This window comes from Neofelis nebulosa, chromosome 3, assembly GCF_028018385.1.
Source record: "Neofelis nebulosa isolate mNeoNeb1 chromosome 3, mNeoNeb1.pri, whole genome shotgun sequence".
NCBI classification, from domain to species: Eukaryota; Metazoa; Chordata; class Mammalia; order Carnivora; family Felidae; genus Neofelis; species Neofelis nebulosa.
This window is the reverse complement of record NC_080784.1, coordinates 132,016,614-132,038,780: the sequence shown is the minus strand read 5'-3', so window position 1 is coordinate 132,038,780 and position 22,167 is coordinate 132,016,614. Positions and strand designations below refer to the sequence as shown.

The 22,167-nt window shown below is 34.9% G+C and overlaps 1 protein-coding gene across 5 annotated transcripts in view; it reads left to right on the top strand.

Moving 5' to 3' along the window:
• CCSER1 (coiled-coil serine rich protein 1) overlaps window positions 1–22,167 on the top strand; it is a 1,309,738-nt gene that overhangs the window by 294,458 nt on the left and 993,113 nt on the right. For all 5 annotated transcript variants that reach the window (XM_058719574.1, XM_058719575.1, XM_058719576.1 and 2 more), the window contains exon 5: window positions 662–782. In XM_058719574.1, coding sequence (XP_058575557.1) covers window positions 662–782 — 121 coding nt within the window. The remainder of the gene's footprint in view (window positions 1–661; window positions 783–22,167) is intronic.

The following is a 22,167-nucleotide window of genomic DNA, read 5'->3' as shown; positions in this document are numbered from 1 at the left end:
CAATAAAATGCATAAATATATTTTGTAAATTCATTCAGTGCAATGCTACACAGCTATGAGAATGAACAAATACTGCTACACATGAATGGGTCTTATAGATGTATATTGAGTGAAATAAGCCACATGTAAAATAGTATACACACAGAAGAGGATGATTTCCTTCATGCTAAGGTCAGAAATAGACCAACCTAATCTATGGTTATTTAAGTAATAATAATGGTTAAGTTTGGGGGCTGTAATAGTGATTGGGAAGAGGTACCACAGGGAGTTTTAGGGTTCTGGTAATGCTTTACTTATTGATCATAATGCTGATTAAACAGTTGTGTTCATTTTGGAAAGATTCATTTAACTGTATATGATTTATGCACTTCTTATTCTTCAATGAAAAGCTTTTTTTAAACAAAGGGCTATAAAGTATTGGCAGCACCTTTTCTCCTGTGTGGCTTAAAAAAAGAAAAATTACCTAAGGTCATTCAGCTAGTGAGTGGAAAGACTCAGAGTGGAAAATGATAATGAGAGATCATTTAATGGTAATTAATGTTTTAGTTAAATTATATCTTTCATTTGACTGAAAACTTAAAAAAATAAAACAGAAAAAGGGAATGTGGAATAGTCAATAAATAATTTTGACATTTACAATTATTTTTTTTTAATAAAACAGTTTGCCGGGAGGATTCATACCACTCTGTAGTCTCATGTGCTGCTGTGGTCCTTACTCCTATGGAACCAACCATAGAAATGAAGAAAAGAGAAGAACTAAAATTTCCTGAACCTTCCAAACAGTAAGTTATTTGTTTAATGCTTTAGAACTTTGTAAAACAAATTAGATGACTGATCAGAATTGGATTGCTCAGAAATTATGATTTATAATGAATGTGTTAATGCTAGTATATCGAAAGGACAGAAATAATTTTGTATGATATTTAAAAAGTCAATCTATCCTTTATTGTGTCAGTGAATAACTTCTGCATCTTCTGCCTTCATCTGTTTGAGCTATATTCCATTCAAGTTTCATTTTGTTACCTTAGGGACATGAAGCATTTTATTTCTTTAACACAGGTGATGGTGGATACACTGTTCTTGGATGGCTTATTTTATAATTGTAGGCTTTGGTTGTGTAAAATGTGATCAATTCTTAATATAAACTTACTAGCTTAAAGTTGGCTTGCATTTTTATAAGGAATGAAAGTTATTAAGTATTTTAAATAAATTACTCTGAATGAAAATTTACACTAATGCTTCTACATTTTTACTATATAAGTTTCACTTAAATTTAGATTTGGTCTTATATTGAATAAATGGTACATTTTTTTTCTTACAGAGAGAATTAAATTCATGGTAAGAAATGTAAACTCCATGCACTTGACATGTCAAATAAGCTAGAATATTTCCAGGTATGCATTATATAAATGAAAAGGGAGGGGCGCCTGGGTGGCGCAGTCGGTTAAGCGTCCGACTCCAGCCAGGTCACGATCTCGCGGTCCGTGAGTTCGAGCCCCGCGTCAGGCTCTGGGCTGATGGCTCGGAGCCTGGAGCCTGTTTCCGATTCTGTGTCTCCCTCTCTCTCTGCCCCTCCCCCGTTCATGCTCTGTCTCTCTCTGTCCCAAAAATAAATAAAAAATGTTGAAGAAAAAAAAAAAAAAAAAAAAAAAAAAAAAAAAAAAAAGAAAAGGGAAAGCTGACTGATATTTTCCAATGAAACTAGTGCCATTCCCACTTTAAGGTCTCAGACTGGGGACTAGGTGACGGATGGTGTTGCCATGTAATTTGGCTGACCACCACATGAGCCAGGTAGTACCTTGAAGCACCTACTGTTTTCCCCATTGGTTTACACTGTATCACACTTGTTTTGTTTCTGATGCGTTTCTACTGGATGAGTTCCTGAGGACAGAGTTTCCTGGAACATGATAGTGCCTGATACTCTTTGTGAAATCAAGTAGAAAATCCTTTAATGTTACATTCAATAATGTTGAATTCAAATGGAGCAATGTATATATTTGATAGCATGAAGATAGGCAGTATTAATATTCTCATTATAAAGAAATACTAACCAATTCAGGAAGTAATGATTGTAATTCAGTTTTAATACAATCTAAAAGTGAAAACAACTTAACTGCTCTTAATATAGTCTAATTTTTAGGTTCCAATTTTTTGTCTAATAGGAGGAAAATTACATCTCATGTATGCCAGTGGAATTATATTAGAAAACCCAAGTGCATTTTCTGCAATATCTGAATGAGTTTACATAAGTTACCTATATATTTATAAATAGGATCTTAAATTCTTTTAATTATGTTTTAGTGATTTTTCTTAAAGCTGGGAATAGTGTTATTTGCTTACATAGAATACCCTTTTTTCCAGTCTTCAGCTACTTCATAAATATTCATTCTTCTTTATTCTGACATAAAGCAGACTATTAACTGGCTCTCTCTCTCTCTCTTTTTTTTTTTTTTTTTGTCCTTTTCTGTTACCCTGCATTCACTCTGATGCTCCTTTGTATTATCTGAATCTACTTTCTTATTAAACATTCTCACTTAGCAATATCATTCATTCATTCATTCATTCATTCACATAGCTTTGTTACTGTTTTTGTTTTCTTGAGTCAGAGAGTCCTTTGTTAAAATCTTAATTCTGCTATGATATATATTAGATGGAAATTGGGGACATTTTACTAAACTCTCTGTGCTTTCCTTTCTTCATCTGTTAATTGGGGTGATATCACCATCCTTTTGCAGTCATTGTATTATGTGAAATCATATTGGTAAAGGACTCAAAATCTAAAAATCCACAAAAGTATTAGTCATGTTATCCCTTCCATAGCTTCAATTGTCAACATTTCAATGACTTACAAATGCGTATTCTTCTTCTGAAGGCTTTTCTGAATGCAGGTGAAATATTTAAAGTTGTTGACCCGAGTAGGTATTCTACTGAATCTTATAGTACCTATACCTAAAACCAAATTAATGACATCTATAAGCCCTTAAACATTGATTCTTTCTGACTTCTATATTTATGTACAACCACCATTTTTTTCCTTTTCTGAAAAATCTCATTATGTTTTCTCTCTCACATCTCACATTCAATTACTTATTGGTTTCTTGATTAATGTCTCCATTATATTAATACCCTTTTTGCTGACCAGGAAGGCAGATATACCACATATTTAAAATTTTTTTCTAATATTGTATATTCAATTGTGATCCTAATGAAGACATTCAAATAGTGGCCATTGTATCAAATGGAGATTACATATGCCCTTCATACTTCAAACTGCTATTTTGAGAATTAATTGATACATATGAATATATGACAAAAAGACAACATAAATGCAGAGGCATAGCAATTAATTCAAAACTCTCATTTGCTAATGAGAGCAGCTGCATTGTAAATTGGTTTTAGAAAGATCAAGGGTAGTGATTCGTTTTGGCTCATGTAATTAAAAAAGTATAGAGGTAGAAACTTCCTCCAGTATGTTTGGGTCTGGTACTCAAATAGTGTCATAAAAGTTCATTCTTTCCATCTGCATCTCTTTGCTTTGCTTTCCTCTGCAGTTTCCATTTTCAAGGAGGGTCCTCTAAAGGTGACATTACTGCCTTCAGCAGCTAGTGGGGCAGATGTTTATCTTTTCAGTAAATCCAGTGGAAAGAGCTTCTCCTTCCCTTTAATCAAAACAAAACAAAAACCAAGATTTGAATGTCACTGGCTTTGACTAGCTTAGCTTATTTGACATGATTTTGCTGAAACAATTGCTGTGTCCCAGAGTATTTGATGATGTGATTGACTAGAACCAGGTTACGTGACAGACTCTGAGGCAAAGTGTGAAGGTGAGAGGGGACGGGTGATTCCATCCTTGAAATATGGATGATGTTGATAAAACAAGGCAGGGATAGATGCTAGGAAGACAAAACAATGGATGTTCAACATAACTAATAATATTATCACCATTAGTTTTACAAGTCAGAATTCTTTATATTTTTCAAACCAAAGACGTTGAAAGACATTAAAATACAATTATGAATACCTTTGTTTCTTGTTTTAGGTGTTTATCACATAATTTTATTTCATATCAGCTAGCTGTGCTATTGAGGCCATTAGGAATTGAGGCCTTGGGCAGGTTTTGGTAACTTTCTTAACCACAATTTATTCCTTTTCAGTGTGGAAGTTACTTTATCTACCTTATAGTGAAAGTCCTGAAGCACAATAAAAAGGAAAGAATATTAAAAAAAATTTGTATTTTTTTTACAACAAATATGTTAGGGAAATAACCACATCACATTTTTATAAATGAAGTTACCAAAACCCTTTATGATATTACTTTTGTGTTTTGGACCTTCTCATTAAGAAATATAATTCACTAATATAATACTGACATATTAGAATGTTGTAAGTTGAGGCATTGTGTTTAGATACCTAGTGTTTTCTTTAAATTCAGGAAGAAATTATTTCTTGAAATAATTTTCCCCTCTATACAGACTTCATATGATAAATTCATAAACCACTGAGTCTTTGAAACATAGGACCCTTTAGAGTCATGTAATTCAGAACTCAGCAAATCTCTTGCTAAGAAGAACTTGCTAAGAACAATTGCTAAGAAGAACATATCCTCTCAGTGTATGGGCTTCAGAATACATACGATTGTACAGGAGACAGAATATGTATGACAGTTTATTTTTGAGGATGTTATAGTCCAGGTGAAGAATGAAGTCTAGGTGAAAAACACAAACCTAAAAAAGATAAACCTCAGGCAACAGATGCTATTTATCAATGTAAGATACAGATTTAGGTTAGGTGTATGATTACTTAAAGTTATGTAAGACTTATTGATATATCAGTATAAACTTAGGAAATAAAGCCAGAATATTGGTCATAATTATGGCATTGTGTCGATATATCACTTTAGAATGTAAGAAAAATCTTATGACTGAAATATTTACATTTTAAAAATTGTCACGTGTTTATCAGGTTTTAGACACATTCAACTAGGAAAATATAAGAGTTAGGAATTCCTATAAGGGATAAAGTATAAATTTGTCAGCATAGCAAATAATAGGGAGAAAACATCCAGTCTTTTAGGAAAGAAAGCTATATTCTGAGCACTATAGCGGGAAAGAATTAGAGCTTTTCTCTTGTTGATGTACCTAAAGGTCATCTTAATTCTGAAAATAAGGGTGTTGATTTTACTTTATTTTTTATTTTAGTCTGATAGGTCACTAAATATCATGGAAAGAATACTCTGTAGAAACATAGAAAAATCTTTATGATCCAAAAAGAGGCTGTACAATTTTCAAATAATTTGATCATCAACATAGAATGTTGAAATCAAAGTTTTGATGGTGAAGCTTTATAAATAAAATCATAGTATTAAACATATGTTTACATAGAGGCACCTGGTGGCTCAGTCAGTTGAGCGTCCAACTTTGGCTCGGGTCATGATCTCACAGTTCATGAGGTCAAGCCCCGCTTTGGGCTCTGTGCTGACAGCTCAGAGCCTGGAGCCTGCTTCAGATTTAGAGATTCTCTCTGCCCTTCCCCTCTTCTCACTCTGTCTCTCTCTCCCTCAAAAGTATATAAACATTAAAAAATAATAAGAAAAAATATGTCCAGATATCCAGAAACTCATAAATTTGTTACTCAAATTTATGCATTTCTTAAATCACAGTTATGTGCAAATGAGTGCTTCAAGAACTGTGTATAAAATTCAAACTCTGAAGAGTACCGCTTCCATGATAGATTATGGATTTTATTTTGTGCTTTCATTAGAAATGTGTTTGTTGCAAATCGTGCACTTTGTATGTAACATGGCTTGATACCTGAAATGAAGGGATTTTATAGCCATTGTAAATTTAGAAATAAAGAGGTAAAGGAAGAGAGAAATAATTCTATTTTTTTTGGTCATTTCCATGTTTTTATTTTATTTTATATAGACAAATCTAAACTTCCTAAGATACTTGATTTATTGTTTCAATTTGTGCAAATGAGGCGTTATGTCAACATGCTGTCATTCAGTCCAAGTTTCAAGGTCTTCCTGTAATAATGCTTCATGGCCTTGACATGAAGAAGGTTTTTTGAGCTACTTCTGAAGGGACACAGATGCTATCATTCAGTACAGAAGATCTTATTTTTTAAGAATGGCTAAAAGTAACCTATTTTATTCTTAGAGGAGACTTGACATAAGTTCAAAGTTCTGTCAGCTCTTTTTTATTTATTTTTATCTGAATAAAAAATGTACGTATGCTAAATTTGGAAAAGTTTAAGTACTCTCTAATGTCAGAGTTGTTGCACAAAATCTGTAGTTGTACTGGAGACACATCAAAGAATCCTTTTAAAAGCTAATCTCCAGCTTTTTTTTTACAAATTTCAGGGGGATATATTTTTTTATGATTTCACATAGACATTATTCATTAATCCATAAAAAGTAGGTAATTCTTGAGTATTTGTTTTGATCTTTGCACTCTGTTCCAGGCTTGGATCTTAATTAAAAGGCAGGTGCGGTCTCTTATGAAAATTTAGAGTGTAGTCAGGGAGACACATGCTAATTGATTAATTGCAACAAGAAATGCAAGATTGTGGATATGACAATGGCTATAATGTAGAGGTATATCCTGTAATAACGGTTTATAATAAGGAGCTTTAACTTAGCCAAGAAGGTGAAGAGAAAACTTCCCTGAGGAGATGACACAAGCTAAGATCTGAAGGATATTAGTTAACTAAATGAAAAAGCAAAGGAGGACTTTGCCATCAGAGAGAAAAGCTTGAGCAAATGCTCTGTGATGGCTGGGAGCAGGGGGGATATTGAAAGAAGGTTGGTGGGGATAAAGGAAGCCAAAAACATGTTTTTTAAGCAGAGCCCAGGTGACACATGGGGACAGTGGTGTCATAGAGCCCGCTTGGGAGAGCAGGTTTGTTATTATTTCTTCCCAGCTCCAGACTCAGGTATCTCACATTGGAAACCTGAAATCAGCTGGAATGTTTTTATTTATTGCCAAAGTCTACAAATAAGGGCTTTTCCCCTCCCCGAGAGAGCTGGCTAGCTATTTAGTAACACACCCCTGATGAAGGACAGGTTGAGTGTCTGTTAGTGAGACCAGTTAGGTGATGGTTGACAGTAGCTTGGACTAGGGTGCTGGCACTGGGATGGTGAAATGTGAAAAGAGAACTGAGTCAATTTATATTCCAGAACCTAGGCAAATTCACTAAGGTTATTAAAGCTGAAATTTACAGTATATTATCAAGCACTCACAGTAAGGATAAAGAAGAAATATCTACACTGCTAATTATAATTCTGATAAAAAAAATAATGTAATAGTGTGACAATCTTACCATATTATTGTGAATTAGTAATAGTTTTTAGTCAAGGAAGAGTTTTTATATTCTTTTAATTTATATTGTTATTAATGAAACTATCTAAATGGGAAACATGTATATATACATAAACGTGCTTTGCACAAAATTCCTTTCTGAATCTTTTCATTGATTCTCACTGGAAATTCATATAAATATAAATAAATTCCACTTAGGTCCTTGTATAAATATTATGATTCCTTACTAGTAATTTCCCTCTTATATTTGGTCTCTACCGTTTATTACCCTCTTAGTGTCTTAAATCTCTCCAATTTAAAAAAGAAATCAGAGGGGTGCTTGTGTGGCTCAGTCGGTTAAGCGTCGACTTCAGCTCAAGTCATGATCTCACAGCTACTCGGCTCGAGCCCTGCATCGGGCTCTGTGCTGACAGCTCAGAGCCTGGAGCCTGCTTCGGATTCTGTGTCTCCCTCTCTCTCTGCCCCTCCCCCACTCGTGATCTGTTTCTCTCTCTCTCAAAAATAAATGAACATTAAAAAAATTTCTTTTAAAGAAATCAGAAATTGAGGCATGGTGTAAATGGAATCACATAGTATGTGGTCTCTTGTGTAAGGCCTCTGTCACTCAGCATGTTTTTGAGGTTCATCCACATTGTTATAGGTGCCATGGTAATGCCCTTTTATTAGTGAGCTGTGTTGCATGGGGTGAATGTGTCACAGTTTGATTATTCATTGTGCCCTGTTCTCCTTTGACCACACTTTCAAACCCACTAAATCACAAAACTACAGGACCTCTGGGTTTGCATAGAGAAGTCATAATGGCCATCCTTATCCAAACCCACCCTTATACTATTCATATCCAGTGCTTGGTTCACTGCCCATGAAGAAGTTGCCCAACCCCTGCTTACACATCTCTAATGATAGGTAGCTCATTACTTTACAGGGCAGCTTTTTCTATCTTTGGCCATCCTGGCCTGTTAGAAAACTCTTCTTCATTTTCAAATCTACCTTCCTAATTATTCCCACAGAGGACCCAGTTCTCATTCTGAGGCCATTCAAGGTCCAGCTCCCTCCTCCCCACCACAGGCCTTAGGGATCCAGAAGTCGAAACCTCTACTGGGCAATGTATTGATAATCTTTAATTTATAGGGATCGATTAGCTATTTTTTGGTAGTATATAATATTACATTATATAAATGTATCAAAATGTATCCAGTCTTCTGTTAAAGGGTATGTACATGGCTTGCAATGTTTGCTTTATATAACAGTTCTGCTATGAACATTCATGGGCTTTTAGAGTTGGTGTGAAGTTTCTCTGCAAACATGATGGCAAAGTTGTAAGGCACATATATCTTTTACTTCAACAGACAAGACAGTGCCCACACTTAGATAGGCAAAAGTATAAAGCCTTACAAGGCTTATGAGTGTGAACTGGCATCTCATGTGGCTTTGATATACATTGGCTTATTTTTTGTGATGTTGAGCATCTTAGCAAGTTTTTATTGGGCATTTATGTTTCCTATTCCACAAATTGCCTATTTTTTGTCGATTTCTCTATTGGGAGATTTGTATATTTTTTGTGTTTATGTAGAGAAGTTCTTTGTGTGTTATGATTTCCAAAGTTGAATTGCCCTGTGCATTGCAAATCTTCCTTCCAGTTTGTGGGGTGTCTTTTTAAGTTGTGACTTTTAATAAATAATTTTTATTTGGAAAAAGCCCTGAAACTACAGCATGAACATGATAACTATCAAGTTACTACTCTGAATATAAGACAGCCCTTTTCCCATGTAGGTTTTCAAAACAAATGGCACCAATTTTGTGATTTTGACCAGTTCCAGGGTGGAAACAACTGTTAGAAGAGATGAGTAAAGAGATTTCTCATGGAGAGAGCCTAGGAGTCTCCCCCATAGCTTTTGGGGGATTTGGAGTTGGGAGGAGTAACCTTCTAACCACAAGCCTAATGAAAGGTCTTCAGGAGAATCATTCAGAGTGTTTCACATGTGTTCTTTGCAGTTGGAAACACAAAGGACAGTTGGCTGATGTATGCCTGAGAAAACTGAAGCAGACTGAGGACTGGAATCTGACATCTGACCAGAAAAGCTAGAGGGTTAAGATGGACTGGCCAGCTGGGAAAGCAGTGCCTTCTTGAACTCCCAGAGCTGGTCATGGAGCTCAGGTTTTTGTTACTTATCTGGAGAGTCAGGAAACCTAGGAAATAGAGACAGAGGACACCCATCGATCCTTGGTAAGGGAACTGTGGGAGAGTGGCCCAGAATACCTCTGAAGAGACCACTTGTGTGCCCATTGCGAGGCCCTGGACCCAAGCAAAATCTCTTTAAAACTCTTCTGGCCAACTGAGTACCCTTCTCCTCCACCTCTCACTCGGTGGCAGGAGTACATTGACTGTGCAGCTGAGGAAGCTTAAGTTTTAGGGCCTTCACTTGCACTGGAGCGTTCTACAAGGCCCTAGAAGAGATCCTCAAATTTTTCTTCTTCTTACTTATGTGTTATTTAAAAAAATTTTTTTTAATGTTTTATTTTTGAGGCAGAGATATACAGAGCATCATCAGAGAAGGGATAGAGAGAGAGGGAGACACAGAATCTGAAGCAGGCTCCAGGCTCTGAGCTATCATCACAGAGGGGCTTGAACTCACGAGCTCTAAGATCATGACCTGAGCCAAAGTTGGACACTCAGCCGACTGAGCCACCCGGGTGTCCCCTGTTATTTTTTAAATAGACTCCACCAGATTATATAAACTCTAGGCCTCACAAAACCTGGATGTGTCCTTTAGTACCACTGCTCTTAGATCTAGGCAGGCAGAATATTTGTCTTGGGTTCTGCACTTGAGAGAATTGAGTTATGTCCCTTCTCTGACTCTGCCTCTTTCTGCAAGGCATGAGTTCCAAAGAGCCAAGGGTTCCCACTCACTAGGGACCTGTGTATCCACCAGCCACCATGCTAGGATTCCTTGCTCAAAGAGCCATGTGTCCTCCTCTCTAGGGTGTAATACCCATGGCCCACAAGGCTTCAGAGGAGCATCTGATCTCTGGCAGAGGTGGACAGAGCTTAGAAGAGTGGCTGGGGCATTCTCTCTCTGGCCTGTGAGACTGAATATGTGGGAAGAAGCCCAGGGTCAGAAGGAAAGAGGGGCAGACTAGGTGTATGATGAATTAAGCTGTATCAATTGATATTACTTGTGAGAGGATCCTTCTATTTTTTATGGTCTCTATTCACCTTATTGGAAGATGTGGCCGCATCAGTCACTAGTTTCACTGGTTGATTAAATAACAACAACAGCAAAAAATACTCAAGGAAGTTGATTCTTTTCAGACTTCATGTGTTAGTCAAGAACCAGTGGATTTTACCAAATAAATAAATAAAAATCTCCAGAGAAACTATTCCCCTTGATTGAGTGTTGTTATTTCATTTTTCTGCAGTTTATTGCTCCTTAGTGAGTCATAATATCTGGTCTCTTGTGCAGACAATTTGTCAAGCCATGAAATTTCATTGTAACATTTGCATCTGGTTTGACAATCTATCTTTATACATTGAACACACAATTGCTATTATTCAGATAAATTGGGACAGCCTGATAAGATGACTGAGGTGTTTCAGTTCACCAGTGCAATACAGTACCATTGTACTCTTCATAGTGCAATGTAAATACAATTTATCAGATCGCTGAAAAAGACTACAGGGGCATCACCATTGTTGTGAAAGTAGCTCTTATGCAGAGGTAAAAGGCAAGGTGCCAACTTCCAACTACCCCTACTAACATCATCCCATGGAAAAATTCTGTTTTCAGATAAATGAAATATTCCATTTGGATTTATCCTATAATGTAGATATTAGCATAACTTATTTAATAACACTATAAACAAATGCTATATTATTCAATTTTAATTTACTATTTTTCCCCTTCCAGGGAAGATAGACTAGTAGAAAAATGAAAAGCTTGGAAATCTAATGTATTTATATTCAATACTAATTTTATCGAATTCAAGGACCCTCATGGAAAACATAAGCACAATAGCACCTGCTTTGTAAGGTTGTTTTAATTATTCAGTATTTCAGTGTAATAATTCTGGGCGCAAAGAAGAAAAACAATAAAAAGTAACTGATTTAATATCTCTTGTCTGAAAAAGTTGGGGATGAGAGTAGAGGATGGGGACCTATAAAAATATATGATATTATATGGAATTTATGATTTTCGATATTTCCTAAAGTTCACTTAATCATTACATGTGATTATCTGCTTATTTTTAAAATAAGTGATATAGTTTTTCATCTGGATTTGATAATACCTTTTATAAAAATACTGCCTTTTAAAAATCTTCTGTAATATGTAGGATATTAATAATAGGTATTCAAAAATAGTGGAAAATTTGATTTTTTTATTCGTTTTTGAAGTAAAATACATTGTCTTTGATTTAGAATGTAGAGCCAACCATTATAGTTGTCTGAAATTATCAAGTTGAAAATAGAGTTAAGTTTGATTAATGAATAACCATTGTTAATATTAACATAGTAAATATTTGAATAAGAGTAATTTTTGAACATGTCACATGGAATTCAAACAGTAATTTTATCATACATATTCAAAAGAAAGATTTCTGAACTATGAGTCTGGAAACTTGACTCCCATGTCTGGAACAGGGCAAGGTTGTTTGTGTTTCTAAACTATAGTTATCTTTAAAACAAACATTGGTGATAACAAATTTCACAGAGAATTTTGAGGAGTTAAACTATGAGAAAACAGGTTGTAAAATGTGAAAGAATCCACTTTTCTTCTTTGCTTTTTAGAGGAATCTATATTAACATTTATGAATATTCTCAAATCTCTCTGAATTATAGGATCAATGTGATAGGAAAATCAAGGTATTTGTGGGATAATGAACTCCCACGCACCTCTATAATATTTGCACACCTCTCATGTTACTTACTCCCCCAAAATATAATTGCCTATATTTTGTGTGCTCACCAGACATTGAAGACTGGTATTCTTTGAAGATAGATATTTTCCATAAATCTTTTCTGGTTTTATTTTTGTTCATTAAATCCTGTACTTAGCAGGATTTAGCAAAGTTTTATACGTTGTAGGCATTGAATTATCATTTGTTGAATCTGAAAATATATTGTTTAAAATAATGTATTTGTCAATTCAATAGTACTTAATACAGTTCATTTTAAGAGTTGTGTAGTGTTCTAAGCTTTACAAATATTAACTCATTGAATTCTCCTTTATGTGCTATTATTATCTTCAGGCTACAACTGTCAAAACTAGGGCACACAAAGATAAAGTAACTTACCCAAGATGACCCCTTTTTTTTTTTATTTTTTTAATGTTTATTTATTTTTGAGACAGAGAGAGACAGAGCATGAATGGGGGAGGGTCAGAGAGAGGGAGACACAGAATCCGAAACAGGCTCCGGGCTCTGAGCTGTCAGCACAGGGGCCCGATGCGGGGCTCGAACTCACGGACCACGAGATCGTGACCTGAGCCGAAGTCGGCGCTCAACGGACTGAGCCACCCGGCGCCCCCCAAGATGACCCTTTTAAAAAGAAATAAATTATACTTTCTTTTCAGTTACTTTCATTACTAAATGTTGAACCTGACACACTAGGCATTTTTTTTAATCTCATATTCTTTGTATAGATAGACATTTACAACCTAAAAAATATGGATGCCATAATAAACCAATAATGGGAAAGATGATTAGCATTTGCAAATCAGAATAAATAGAACTAAAGTAACAAAATTTGTCACTGTTGATTATCATAATTAATCAGTGCCTCTTCATCTGTGCCTACATTTCTCCTCAAATGAACCAAGAAGGAAAGAAAACTTTTTAATGTTTTTGTCCTACTAAGTATAGTTAACCTTACTAGCTACTTGTTAACACTTTTTTTGTTAGCTTCTTTCTTTTTTTCATTTCTTTGGAAAATAACTTTTATTAAGATCATATCAATAAAGTTAGGATTACACATTTTGTCAAAGAATAAAAAATAACATACAGATTTAGAGAGAGAAAATAAGATGGTGAAATAAAACAAGGGCTTTCCCCCCAATGTCTCCAGTTAAAACATCACATGCTTTAAGACATATCATAATATAACACATCACAAGATTATTAAAAGCATTTACATACTTAGATACTCTTTTAAAAATTTAGTTACTGAATGATTTTTACTTTTTTACAGAAGTCAGGTTAGTATTTTCTCTGTAATTTGGACCAGAAATAAGGTCTTGTTAATAGTTCTGCCTGGATCTGAAAGGGATAATGAAGGGCCTACAAGGAAGATAAGTATAAAGATGAATACGGTAAAAGGAAGATATGTATAAGGATGATTATGGTAAAAGGATGGGTTTTAGGGGTGCCTGGGTGGCTCAGTCGGTTCAGTGTCTGACTTCAGTTCAGGTCATGATGTCACAGCTTGTGAGTTAGAGCCCTGCATTGGGCTCTGTGCTGTCAGCTCAGAGCCTGAAGCCTGCTTTGGAGTCTGTGTCTCCCTCTCTGCCCACTCGCATTCTGTCTCTCTCAAAAATAAATAAACATAAAAGAAATTTTTTTCAAAAAGGATGGGTTTATAATAGTCAATGGATATAGGAGTCTTCCTATCACTGAAATTTTTATGTGACTAGTATGAATGATGTAGGTGGATTCAGGCATTATAGGTGTAATGGGACCCAGTGATCTTTCAAATTTCTTCTGGTCTAGAGAAACTGTTCCAAATATTATTATTTAATTTAATAATGATTATTATTAAAGTCAAGGTATTTTATAGTTATTTGGTTTAAATATGTTATACTAAGCTTAAGACAAGACATAACATAGCTTGGTCAATTACATGATTAATGTTTTTATTTTTATCTTTTTCTAACAAAACTAAGGTAGAAGAAAAGATTTTTAAAGTGTGCTGTGTTTGTCGTTTTAGTGACTTTTTTTTTTTTTTTGAGAGAGAGAGAGAGAGAGAGAGAGAGAGAGAGAGAGAGAGAGAGAGAGAGAAATTGAGTGAGCATGAGCAGGTGAGGGGCAGAGGGAGAGAGAGAATCTTAAGCAGGCTCCATGCCCAGTGCCAAGCCTGATGCAGGGCTTGATCTCATGACCATGAGATCATGACCTGAACTGAAATCAAGAGTGACACTTAACCAACTGAGCCATCTAGGTGCCCCAAAGTGTGCTGTGTTTTTATATTCTTTTTATTTATATTTTCTATGTGTTTCATTAGTCCATACCAGTTATAATTTCACTGGAAGGAGTTTTTGCATTCATTTGGTTTCATTTTTAATCCGTATGAGATGGTTGAAAATTCATGTTGCACTTTTGGGTTTTCTGCACAATTAGGATGGTGGCCAATTTTTATCTACATGCCCTGAAAAATTCTATGTTGTACTTTTTACTAGTAGTTCATTACTCTTTATTAAACTGAATGTAGTTGTAATCCTTTTTATGTGAGATGTCAAGATATTAGCAAAGTTCTAAAGTGTCAAGCATTTGACATCTTAAGTTTAAAGAAATAGCCACACCATATAGTAGAAAATAAACTAAAATACACAAAATGGGATCATGACCCCATCTCTTTCATAACCTAAATGTCTTACCTTAAGTAAATAAGGTGATTCCTGTGTTCCTATCTCCTTTTTAAAATGAACATTTTTTTGAGGTCCCATAATCTCTACAGTCTAAGTTACCATTTTAACATTTCTTTGTGCTATGTAACTCCAAAAATTTGATAAAATAAGCAATAAAAACTAAATATCAGTGAATTTATAATAATTTCAATTTTAAACATTTTTGTCATTTAGAAACCCGTCTATTATGTTTACATCAAACTATAAACTCTAGTGTCTTCTAAGCTAAATTCTGTCACTTTCTAGATGGAAATTTAAACATTTTTCCTGTTTTAGTAAAACAACAATGTATATTTGAATTTTTTTTTTTTTGCATCATAACCTGATTGACTGAATAATGTCAAGGACTGTTAAGAATATAAATGCCAAAAATCAATATTAGACTAGTGAGATTCACAGAATTATATTTTTATACACTTTTTGTCCTAAGTGCATTATTTCTATGTCATTATAAATAACTATGAAAATAATCCCATGCTTGATCACCCACTCATAATGGGATAATATAGGAAAGCTAGAGAAGTAATCTCTTTTTTCTTCCTATTTTTCCATTTGAAATTAACATATTTCACGAGAAATATACTCATCATTAAAAAAAACAACTTAAAATTACTGTATTACATTGAATTGAGCACACATGCTTTATCATTTAATTGGAATAAGAACAAATTAGAAAGCATTTTAAAATGAATGAAAGTTTACTTTCAGAACATTGATAATGTCAGAGAATATGACGGGAAGCAGCTGGCTGATAGTAAAGACAGCAATTTTGTGATTTTTGATTTAACATAGTTTCCAAATCTTTCACATCATTAATTATTGGGGCAGTTTAAATTTTTTTTTTTTGCATGGTGAATGGCTACCCTTTAAATTTAAAACTAAATACTTGATTCAGTTTCATAGTTATAAGATTAATATGCCACAAAGAAATATTATTTTTCTCCTTATCTTAGAAAAAATAACACCAACATGAAATGACTTATTAAATCTACTGTGGTATTATCCTAACTATTGATCACATTTTTTCCTATACCAATAGTTGACCTGGAGGGAAAATAAATTATTAGAAGCTACAAAAAGCCCTGAAAGAAATTGAAAACAATTTTATTTCCCCCATCACCATGATGGGATTGGGAATGTTATAACAATATTACAATATCTTTTATAGTTTTTATCTTCTTAACAAGACTGACATGTTAAGCCTAAGGTTGTCCTTTGATGACCCAGAGGCCCTGGAAAGTAATCTGTAACTACTTTTTGGGGTACCATACGAACTGAACTGAGAACAAAATGGAAGTTTAAAAGCATGTTAAATGAATTCTCAGGTGATATTGAACACACTGCTTTCTAACTTTGTCTTCAGGAATTTAGTTGAGTTGAAGGACTAATTCATGAAAGTTTGTCTGTCTTGTACCAGTAAAGACAAAGTTTGGTTCGAGTTTTATTGATCCTCTATTTCACTATTAATACAGCGGATGATCTCTAATGCCAGAAAAAATTACTTAATTTTCAATAAGGCAGAGACACTTATGTATATTTTTTATTATTACTTTTAGATTATAGGATTAAATTAAAAAAATTAATGTTTATTTTGAGAGAGAGAGATAGAGAGAGAGAGAGCACGAGTGGGGGAGGAGCAGACAGGGAGACACAGAATCCGAAGCAGGCTCCAGGCTCTGAGCTGTCAGCACAGACCCTTTCGTGGGCTAGCACTCATGAGCTGTGAGATCATGAGCTATGAGATCATGACCTGAGCCGAAGTCGGATGCTTAACTGAGTGAGCCAACCAGGGGCCGCGGTACTCTTTTAGATTATAAATGAGATATATTCAACTTAAAAAAATAAAGGAAAAAAAAATGCAGATTTACAGACTTATAGAATATATCTTTCTTCAGGGAACTTATTTCATATTTTTCTCCTGTGCATATTTTATGTCTACCATTATTTTGTGCCTATAGGAAGAATACTGATGTAAAAATAGCTATTGTGTGTACTTTGTAAATTTAATATTCATTTGGCACTAAAGTAACTCATTGTTTCAATTTAAATAAAGGTTCAGAGATTTTACTGGGTTTGTTAAATTTATAGATGTTAAACATTGATCATTTCTCCTGTCCCCAAAAAAAAATCACTAAAAATTTCAATTAAAATTTCATATTAAGGCCCCATAATTCTAGATCAATAATAATAAAAATAAATTTATAAATTATTAAAAATGTCAAAATATGAAAATTCACATAAATTTATAAAAAGTAAATTTATGAATGTTACTCTTCTTTATGTTACAAATAAATATTTCTATTTATGTGCAGCATTGTTACCTTATAGTAATAGCACACTTTTTCAAAAAACAGTATCAAAATGAACCAATGAGATATGTTACTCTGAAACCAGGAATTTATTAAGTATAAATATTACTTCTGAGCCATTGAATTGACAGAACGATAACAAATGTGCACTATTCATGTGAAATCAAGTAACCAGGCTTACGTTTGGTAGGTCAAAAATTTGTGGAATAAGTTATGGTTTTGCTGTCTTTAAAATAAGAGCTCATGTAAACCATAAGTAAAAAGGGAACACGTATGTGCTGTTTATATGTGCTGTTTTCTGCACTGCTCATACCCTTGCTCTAAAGGAGATTTGTTGGTAAGTTGCAAGACTGCCACTTCATGCCAGAATCCATCAACATTTTAATTATGTGTTCAATGACATCTGAAACCCTTTTTAAAAAGCATGGGGAGGGGCGCCTGGGTGGCTCAGTCGGTTAAGCCTCTGACTTCGGCTCAGGTCATGATCTCGCGGTTCGTGAGTTCGAGCCCCGCGTCAGGCTCTGTGCTGACAGCTCAGAGCCTGGAGTCTGTTTCGGATTCTGTGTCTCCCTCTCTCTGGCCCTTCCTCTCTCTCTCTCTCTCTCTCTCTCTCTCTCTCTCTCTCTCTCTCTAAAGCAAATAAACATTAAAAAATTTAAAACAACAACAACAAAAAAAAAGCATGGGGAAGTACTGCAATTTGTGTGGAAAACACTACGGTGTTTCCTCAAAAAAGTAAATATAGAACAACCATATGAATCGGCAATTTCACTTGTGTATGTATACCCAAAGTAATTGAAAAAAAAAGGACTCCTACAGGTATTTGTACACCATGTTCACAGCAGCATTATTTATAACAGCCATAGGTATTGAAGTTGTATTTACAACAACTTCAATAGGCTGAAGCAACCCAGGTGTCTGTTGACAGATTAACAGATAAACAAAATGTGATATATACATACAATGGAATATTATCCTTAAAAGGAAGGATATACTGACGCATGGTATAACATGGATGGGCCTTAAAGTCATTATGTAAAATGATATAAGCCAGTCACCAAAGTACAAATGCTATATGGTTTTACTTATATAAGGTGCTTTGAATAGTCAGATTCACCGAGGCAGAGAGTAGAAAGGTGGTCTTTAGGGGCTGAGGAAGGCAGAATGGGGAATTATTTAATGGATGTGCAGTTTCAGTTTGGGAAGATGAAAGTTCTGGAGATGTTGGTATAACAGGTCCCAAATGCCATCTATCAAAGATTAGTGCCACATTGATAATGTTCATTAAATCAGTGGTTAAACACACAGATTCTAAGAGCCTTTCCTAGGAGATTTACATATATATATATATATATATATATATATATATATATATATATATATGTAAAAGAATATTCTCTTATAACATATATTTGCTTGCTAAATATTTATGACAATTTTTTAAAATTATTTCCCAAAAATTATTTTTAATGATCCTATTAAGGAACTAATCTCAAAATATTATAAGAAAGGTGTCACTCTATAAAATCTGGCTTAACATTGGAAAATCAGCTTTTTTAAAAAAAATGTGAGCTTCTATGTGCAAATAGATTCACTATTTAAACACACTCACTACAATATTCAAATTTAAGAGATTAAAACCTTATATGATAACAAAGAATCACCTCTGTTGCAACTCAATTTGCCTTTCAAGTTAGAACTCACACAATCATACCATCACTGTCCCAACTTTTATAATACCATCTCCTGACAGTGTTTTTTTTTTTTTTTTTTTTTAGAGAAGGGGATTTCATTTTTTTTCAATATATGACATTTATTGTCAAATTGGTTTCCAAACAACACCCAGTGCTCATCCCAAAACGTGCCCCCCTCAATACCCATCACCACCCTCCCCTCCCTCCCACCCCCCATCAACCCTCAGTTCTCAGTTTTTAAGAGTCTCTTATGCTTTGGCTCTCTCCCACTCTAACCTCTTTTTTTTTTTTCCTTCCCCTCCCCCATGGGTTTCTGTTAAGTTTCTCAGGATCCACCTAAGAGTGAAAACATATGGTGTCTGTCTTTCTCTGTATGGCTTATTTCACTTAGCACAACACTCTCCAGTTCCATCCACGTTGCTACAAAGGGCCATATTTCATTCTTTCTCATTGCCATGTAGTACTCCATTGTGTATATAAACCACAATTTCTTTATCCATTCATCAGTTGATGGACATTTAGGCTCTTTCCATAATTTGGCTATTGTTGAGAGTGCTGCTATAAACATTGGGGTACAAGTGCCCCTGTGCATCAGTACTCCTGTATCCCTTGGGTAAATTCCTAGCAGTGCTATTGCTGGGTCATAAGGTAGGTCGCTTTTTAATTTTTTGAGGAACCTCCACACTGTTTTCCAGAGTGGCTGCACCAATTTGCATTCCCACCAACAGTGCGAGAGGGTTCCCGTTTCTCCACATCCTCTCCAGCATCTATAGTCTCCTGATTTGTTCATTTTGGCCACTCTGACTGGCATGAGGTGATATCTGAATGTGGTTTTGATTTGTATTTCCCTGATGAGGAGCGATGTTGAGCATCTTTTCATGTACCTGTTGGCCATCCGGATGTCTTCTTTAGAGAAGTGTCTATTCATGTTTTTTGCCCATTTCTTCACTGGATTATTTGTTTTTCGGGTGTGGAGTTTGGTGAGCTCTTTATAGATTTTGGATACTAGCCCTTTGTCTGATATGCCATTTGCAAATATCTTTTCCCATTCCGTTGGTTGCCTTTTAATTTTGTTGATTGTTTCCTTTGCTGTGCAGAAGCTTTTTATCTTCATGAGGTCCCAATAGTTCATTTTTGCTTTTAATTCCCTTGCCTTTGGGGATGTGTCAAGTAAGAAATTGCTACGGCTGAGGTCAGAGAGGTCTTTTCCTGCTTTCTCCTCTAGGGTTTGATGGCTTCTTGTCTCACATCCAGGTCCTTTATCCATTTTGAGTTTATTTGTGTGAATGGTGTGAGAAAGTGGTCTAGTTTCAATCTTCTGCATGTTGCTGTCCAGTTCTCCCAGCACCATTTGTTAAAGAGACTGTCTTTTTTCCATTGGATATTCTTTCCTGCTTTGTGAAAGATTAGTTGGCCATACGTTTGTGGGTCTAGTTCTGGGGTTTCTATTCTATTCCATTGGCCTATGTGTCTGTTTTTGTGCCAATACCATACTGTCTTGATGATGACAACTTTGTAGTAGAGGCTAAAGTATGGGATTGTGATGCCTCCTGCTTTGGTCTTCTTCAAAATTACTTTGGCTATTCGGGGCCTTTTGTGGTTCCATATGAATTTTAGGATTGCTTGTTCTAGTTTCGAGAAGAATGCTGGTGCAATTTTGATTGGGATTGCATTGAATGTGTAGATAGCTTTGGGTAGTATTGATATTTTGACAATATTTATTCTTCCAATCCATGAGCACGGAATGTTTTTCCATTTCTTTATATTTTCTTCAATTTCCTTCATAATCTTTCTGTAGTTTTCTGCATACAGATCTTTTACATCTTTGGTTAGATTTATTCGTAGGTATTTTATGCTTCTTGGTGCAATTGTGAATGGGATCAGTTTCTTTATTTGTCTTTCTGTTGCTTCATTGTTAGTGTATAAGAATGCAACTGATTTCTGTACATTGATTTTGTATCCTGCAAATTTGCTAAATTCATGTATCATTTCTAAAGGACTTTTGGTGGAGTCTATCGGATTTTCCATGTATAATATCATGTCATCTGCAAAAATTGAAAGCTTAACTTCATCTTTGCCAATTTTGATGCCTTTGATTTCCTTTTGTTGTCTGATTACTGATGCTAGAACTTCCAACACTATGTTAAACAACAGTGAGAGTTGTTTAAACAACGGTGAGAGTGGACATCCCTGTCGTGTTCCTGATCTCAGGGAAAAAGCTCTCAGTTTTTCCCCATTGAGGATGATGTTAGCTGTGGGCTTTTCGTAAATGGCTTTTGTGATGTTTAAGTATGTTCCTTCTGTCCCGACTTTCTCGAGGGTTTTTATTAAGAAAGGTTGCTGAATTTTGTCAAATGCCTTTTGTGCATCGATTGATAGGATCATATGGTTCTTATCTTTTCTTTTATTAATGTGATGTATCACGTTGATTGATTTGCGAATGTTGAACCAGCCCTGCTTCCCAGGAATGAATCCCACTTGATCATGGTGAATAATTCTTTGTATATGCCGTTGAATTCAATTTGCTAGTATGTTATTGAGAATTTTTGCATCCATATTCATCAGGGATATTGGCCTGTAGTTCTCTTTTTTTTACTGGGTCTCTGTCTGCTTTAGGAATCAAAGTAATACTGGCTTCATAGATTGAGTCTGGAAGTTTTCCTTCTCTTTCTATTTCTTGGAATAGCTTGAGAAGGGTAGGTATTATCTCTGCTTTAAACGTCTGGTAGAACTCCCCTGGGAAGCCATCTGGTCCTGGACTCTTATTTGTTGGGAGATTTTTGATAACTGATTCAATTTCTTCGCTGGTTATGGGTCTGTTCAAAGTTTCTATTTTCTCCTGATTGATTTTTGGAAGTGTGTGGGTGTTTAGGAATTTGTCCGTTTCTTCCAGGTTGTCCAGTTTGTTGGCGTATAGTTTTTCATAGTATTCCCTGATAATTGCTTGTATTTCTGAGGGATTGGTTGTAATAATTCCATTTTCATTCATGATTTTATCTACTTGGGTCATCTCCCTTTTCTTTTTGAGAAGCCTGGCCAGAGGTTTATCAATTTTGTTTATTTTTTCAAAAAACCAACTCTTGGTTTCATTGATCTGCTCTACAGTTTTTTTAGATTCTATATTGTTTATTTCTGCTCTGATCTTTATTATTTCTCTTCTTCTGCTGGGTTTAGGCTGCCTTTGCTGTTCTGCTTCTATTTCCTTTAGGTGTGCTGTTAGATTTTATATTTG